General features: G+C 36.0%; 1 protein-coding gene across 1 annotated transcript; it reads right to left on the bottom strand.

The window, feature by feature from the left end:
* Positions 1 to 1,216: 1,216 nt before the first annotated feature.
* Positions 1,217 to 5,267, bottom strand: LOC113223076 (protein EFR3 homolog A-like). Its single transcript, XM_026452660.1, has 4 exons — positions 5,081 to 5,267; positions 4,112 to 4,163; positions 1,657 to 1,829; positions 1,217 to 1,337 (listed from the first exon to the last, which is right to left on the bottom strand). The coding sequence occupies exons 1-4, from the start codon at positions 5,149 to 5,151 to the stop codon at positions 1,232 to 1,234; spliced, it is 402 nt and encodes a 133-aa protein (XP_026308445.1). The 5' UTR covers positions 5,152 to 5,267; the 3' UTR covers positions 1,217 to 1,231.
* Between the last annotated feature and the right edge of the window lie 549 nt (positions 5,268 to 5,816).

Below are 5,816 nucleotides of genomic sequence, written 5' to 3'. Positions count from 1 at the left end.
TTTTGAGACAGAGTCTCGCTCTGTCACCCAGGCTGGAGTACAGTGGTGCAATCTCGGCTCACTGCAAGTTCCACCTCCAGGATTCACGCCATTCTCCTGCCTCAGCCTCCAGAGCAGCTAGGACTACAGGCGCCCGCGACCATGCCCGGCTAATTTTTTTTTTTCTGTATTTTTAGTAGAGACGAGGTTTCACTGTGTTAGCCAGGATGGTCCCAATCTCCTGACCTTGTGATCCACCCACTTCGGCCTCCCAAAGTGCTCGGATTACAGGTGTGAGCCACCATGCCCGGCCAACCTCACTTAAATATTTTATTCAGTGAATCACATTAATTTAGGAACGGTGATATTTTGTAAATTATTTTTTAAATGAAGTTTTAAAATGGAGTTAACTTGAAACACAGCAATCAATGGTATAGGTACAGATAGTAACACTAAAGACGGTGTCAGGAGAAAGCATGGGCTAGTAAAGAGGCAAAAAAAGAACAATGGATTACAGGTCTCTGCACCTAGCTTCCTAAGGGGCTGTCTCCTGTTCCTCGTACCTCTAAAAACAGGCTCCCTTAGCTGGCAATACTGTGTTCGTTATAAGGGCAGCTGGCAGTGTCACGGTTATCGTATCTCTCAATGTTGACTAAGTGTCTGGCAAATATTAGGTGCCCAAGCTTTGGACGAATAATAACTGCAAAGAAAGTTTACTCAATATGCAAATAACCATAAATATCATAATTTTCTAAATTCAGCCATTTGCCAGTAGACCTACAGAATTTAAATTATCATCATGAAAATCCAGCAAAAACTACTATTAGGGACAGAGATCCTGCCCAACTCATCTTTATATCCCAAATAGTGTAGAAAACAATGCCTAATAGACAATAAAAACTCACTATAGTTAATTTATTCGATGGTGACAGCTATTATCAGAAACTTGAAGCTGTCTACAAAAGAGCCGCTAAAAGAGGAATCAGTATCTATCTATGTTTTTCAGTGGGAGAGGATTGCCAGGGCAAGAATTATAGGAAGATGTTTTACTCAGAGAAGAAATTAAGAACTACTACAGCAGCCCAACAATACAATGTTCAAACACAGGCTGGAGGAGACACCACCAGGAATGTTATACTTGAGGGAGGTTGATGGCATCTTGAGGTCTTTCAATTTCAAAATTCTATGGCTTCATTTCAAGGTCACAGATCAATACAAAACCACCTAACAATTCAAATGGCTGTAATTTACACTATGCATTTTTTTTTAGAAGATGTCTTACCTTTTTCATGAAACTTGTGTCTTGTCTACAAATTTTTTCTCTTTTTATCTTTAGGTCAGCTACATCTGGTATTATTCTAGAGACAATCAATATATCATTTTTAATGAATAGCACATTTATTTACAATATCACATCTTATATGGAAACCTGTATTTACACTTAAGAGTTTGATAAGCCTGTAATACTACTGAATTGCTTCTGAAGAGTACATATGTGCCCTCTAAAAATTTGCTATCTTAAAATATATTGATTAAATTATCTCAATACCAATTAAATAAAATTCTGGATTAATAAAACCTGAACATGCTAGATTTTTAAAAATCACAATACTTACATACACTAATTTAGCAATTTAAAAACATTATCATTAGATCCATTTCAAAATGGCATATTACCTGATCCCTCGAAGCTTTGCCCTATTGTCATGGCGATCCATGAGATTATGCATTACTTCCAAGACCAACTGTCTCAGTTCATAGTCTTCCATGAGAGATGGTGATAACAAAGGATCCAGGAAAGACCCTGGAAGTGCAGTAACAATCGTCTTTGCTTTGTATCCAGAAGTCACCTGATTATCGGGAAGAAAACAAACAATTTTGTCACGAGTCCTTTTTTTGTATAAGAACCATAACCTGAGGAAAGAAAATATGCACAGAAGCCTGCAGAGAAGACATAAAGGAAATGTGCAAAGTAATGAAGGATTTTGGCTGGGCGTGGTGGCTCACGCTTGTAATCCCAGCACTTTGAGAGGCGGAGGAGGGTGGATCAGGAGATCAGAAGATGGAGACCACCCTGGCTAACACGGTGAAACTCCATCTCTACTAAAAAATAAAAAAAAAAAATTAGCCAGGCACAGTGGCGGGCACCTGTAGTCCCAGCTACTTGGGAGTCTGAGGCAGGAGAATGGCCTGAACCTGGGAGGCGGAGCTTGCAGTGAGCCGAGATCGCGCCAATGTACTCCAGCCTGGGCGACAGAGCAAGGCTCCGTCTCAAAAAAAAAAAAAAAGTAATGTAGGATTTTGCTGAATTTACAAAAACATCATTCATAAGGAGAACAAAGTTAATAACAGCATACATTTACCACGTGTTAGGCATGATTCTAAGCACTGCATATGTGTTAACTTTTTCCTCACCATATCCCTGTAAGGTAGACCCTAGTGAATCTCATTCATAAGGGGAAACTGAGGCTCAGAGAAGTTAAGGTTAGTACGAAACAGATATAAGGAGCTTAGGTGACAAACAGTAAAAGTAAGACCTGCAAATTTTAAATTTAAGTTTGCAAATTATTCTCTCATTTTAAATTAGGCAGTTGGTTAATGGGAATACATTTTCATTTTGGGAAGTTGTACTTAGTTACTTGATTGACGTTTTTTTTTTGAGACAGAGTCTCGCTCTATCACCCAGGCTGGAGTGCAGGGGCGTGTGGTCTCTGCTCACTGCAAGCTCCGCCTTCCAGGTTCAGGCCATTCTCCCGCCTCGGCCTCCCGAGTAGCTGGGACTACAGGCGCCTGCCACCATGCCAGGCTAATTTTTTTATTTTTAGTAGAGACGGGGTTTCACCGTGTTAGCCAGGATGGTCTCGATCTCCTGAACTCGTGATCCACCCGCCTCGGCCTCCCAAAGTGCTGGGATTACAGGTGTGAGCCACTGTGCCCAGCTGCTATTAAACATCTTAAGCATACCACATAGATATTCATTCAGTTGACTATATGGTATAATCAGGATGGCAAGGCAAAATAATTTACTCAGTGAATTTGTCTAATATAAATAAAGGCTTAGGATCAAATTAAATTGCAGGTGGGAGATCTCAACATATTTACAGGATTATAAACATATATGGAATACTTAACATTTACATTCGGGCATTTATTATAGGATGGAGGTAGTTTTATAAGTCAGCTGGGAAACCGGTGGGACAGCTGTCTACCCATCCGGGAAATTCATACCACATATAAACATAAACTACAGATTAAAGTTCTAAATATAGAGAGCTAAAATTTTAAAACTGCTATAAGAAAATACAAACAATAGTGTTTATATCATCAGAGGAGGAATGGAGTTCTTATATAAGATACAAATGAAAAAGTCCAAAACATATAGAACAAACTGATAAATCTGGTTATATTAGAATTCAAAACTTCTATATGATAAGGGCCATAAACAGAATTAAAAAGAATTAAAAATAAAACCATACGAGGTACTTCTGCACTTAGGTATGAGACAGTCCATTTAAAAAATGAGATCATGTATAGTAAACATTTCTAGGATACATCTAAAAGATACTGATTTCGAAAGGATACATATGTGCTAGCAATGGTTGAATCAAATGTTGTACAATTGCTAGAAAATAACCAGAGGATCTTTCATTCCGGGTATACTTTTCCTTTTCAGCTATTGATAGCCACTTCAAATTTTAAATGGCAAATATTCATTTTAATGAATTATTTTACCAATCAGAAGCAATTAGTTGGTCAGTATGAGAAAGAATTAGCATAATATGTTGAAAGAACTTTGGATTTCAAATCTGAGTTCTGTTTTTCAGCCCAGCGACTTTGGTGGACCTCATCAACTCCTTCTACTCACAGTCTCTGAGCCCAGGTATCTCATCTATAAGATGGCAATAGTTTCTGCCCTCTGTATGTTTCATCATTATGAAGATCAAACACAATGACAGAAGAAGTGAGAAATAAATATATTTTTTACAGGATAATCTTTAAAATGAAGAACATAATAAAATACTAACCATAAACAGTAACCTCCTTAAGAAAAGAAAGGTTGTAACATGAAGCTATTCAATTAATGCTTACAGTAATTTAAGGTGAAGTGTGTCCTTTGTCTTAAATGCCTTACCATAAGCAAAGATCTCAGCAACATTATCTGAATCCTCCTGGTTCCCAAATCCCTAAAATATACAAAAAGCTGGAATTATTATACTAATTAGCATTTGTATTACTTCATTTACTCCAATTACTGATTTTAAAATTCTATTCTTATTGGCTAAATAGATTTTATTTTTATAACAGTTTTAAGTCATGGCTCACTTTACATGCCAAAGTAAAATTCATGTGAATTAAAACTATTATCTTTAAAAATATCAAAGTAAAAAATTTGTTATTGGCTCTCAAAACAGTCCTATGCGTGTGATGACAAGAAAATTTAATCATATAAACAGACAACTAAACAACCCAAATTAAAAGACATTTTACATTGGAGAAAATAACTACTACAAACATAGCTGATGAGTATAATTTCTCTTTAACAAATATGAATAAACAGGTAAGAACAATTTTTAAAAATAACAAATTAATGGTCAAAGAAATGTAAGTCGAATAAGATACTATTACTTCCTTGTTAAATTAAAAAAACAAAAACATTCACAAACAAAAACTTTAGCATGTTATAAAACCAAATAAAATGTATAAAATAAGGGGGTCAGAGCACATAATCTTTAAAATCACTTTCAGTTCTAAAATTCTAGGAATAAGCCACCATTTCTGATATACTGATACTAATTTTTAGAATTTATACAGGAAACTTGAAGCTTAACCCTGAATGTGTATGCACACACACACAATGTCCAGGCCAAACAATTTCTAAAGATGGAAAAATCTCAGAATTTATAAGCTGAAAATGATTCTAAAGGCCTAAAAATGTTAATTCAATTGCTTCGCAATCTACTGTCATAATACTACTAACTGCTTTCCATAGGAATTTTATTACTAATGATTTTTAAAAAAACAAAACTTAAACATTTTCTAGATTTCATTAGGATAAAATGTAATTCAAGATTAAGTTCAAATTTACAGTCTGAGAACATACCCTAGTTGACTGATATCCAAAGTATGGGTAGATGTTCCAAAAACAGGTACTTTCCCCATAATGAACATCATGATTTCTGACCTCTGATAATCTGGTAGGTTACTTCCAAAAAATCCTATGAAAGTATTAAGATAAATTTTAGAAATTGAAAAAATCTACTTTTCCATGTAATACAAAATTATTTTTAGCCAAAGTTTTCAACATATGGTAAAACAATCACTGACAAGTCTGTGTGCTACATGTAACATTAAAGGATATTACAATTTCATTTGCACAAAATCATTTAGTTAGGTACAATATAAACTGTGTATAATGGACTGATAGATAAAATGATAAATATATCAAAGTCTTTTTTATATAATTATAACAGTGACAAACCAGCACTGACTTGAGTTGACTGGAGTTTTAGAAAAAGGAAAAATATTGCCCGGGTGTGATGGCTTACACTTGTAATCCCAATACTTTGGGAGGCTGAGGCGGGCGGATCACCTGAGGTCGGGAGTTCGAGACCAGCCTGACCAACATGGTAAAATCCCATCTCTACTAAAAACACAAAATTAGGCAGGCGTGGTGGCACATGCCTGTAATCCCAGCTATTCAGGAGGTTGAGGCAGGAGAATTGCTTGAAACTGGGATGTGGAGGTTGTGGTGAGCCAAGATCACACCACTGCACTCCAGCCTGGGCAACAAGAGCGAAACTCTGCCTCAAAAAAAAAAAAAAAAAAAAAAAAAAAAA

The sequence above is a fragment of the Piliocolobus tephrosceles genome, unplaced genomic scaffold (assembly GCF_002776525.5).
Source record: "Piliocolobus tephrosceles isolate RC106 unplaced genomic scaffold, ASM277652v3 unscaffolded_38448, whole genome shotgun sequence".
Lineage (NCBI taxonomy): Eukaryota > Metazoa > Chordata > Mammalia > Primates > Cercopithecidae > Piliocolobus > Piliocolobus tephrosceles.
Note: the sequence above shows the minus strand (reverse complement) of the source record. Positions and strands in the feature narration are given on the sequence as shown.

Bases quoted from the DNA above. Each gene is read 5' to 3' on its own strand.
- LOC113223076 (XM_026452660.1), bottom strand. From the start codon at position 5,151: ATGATGTTCATTATGGGGAAAGTACCTGTTTTTGGAACATCTACCCAT. The intron at 1,830-4,111 runs GTAAGGCATTTA...CCCGATAATCAG, and splicing joins TGCTGAGATCTTTGCTTATG to GTGACTTCTGGATACAAAGC. The intron at 1,338-1,656 runs GTAATATGCCAT...GATTGTCTCTAG, and splicing joins GCAAAGCTTCGAGGGATCAG to AATAATACCAGATGTAGCTG.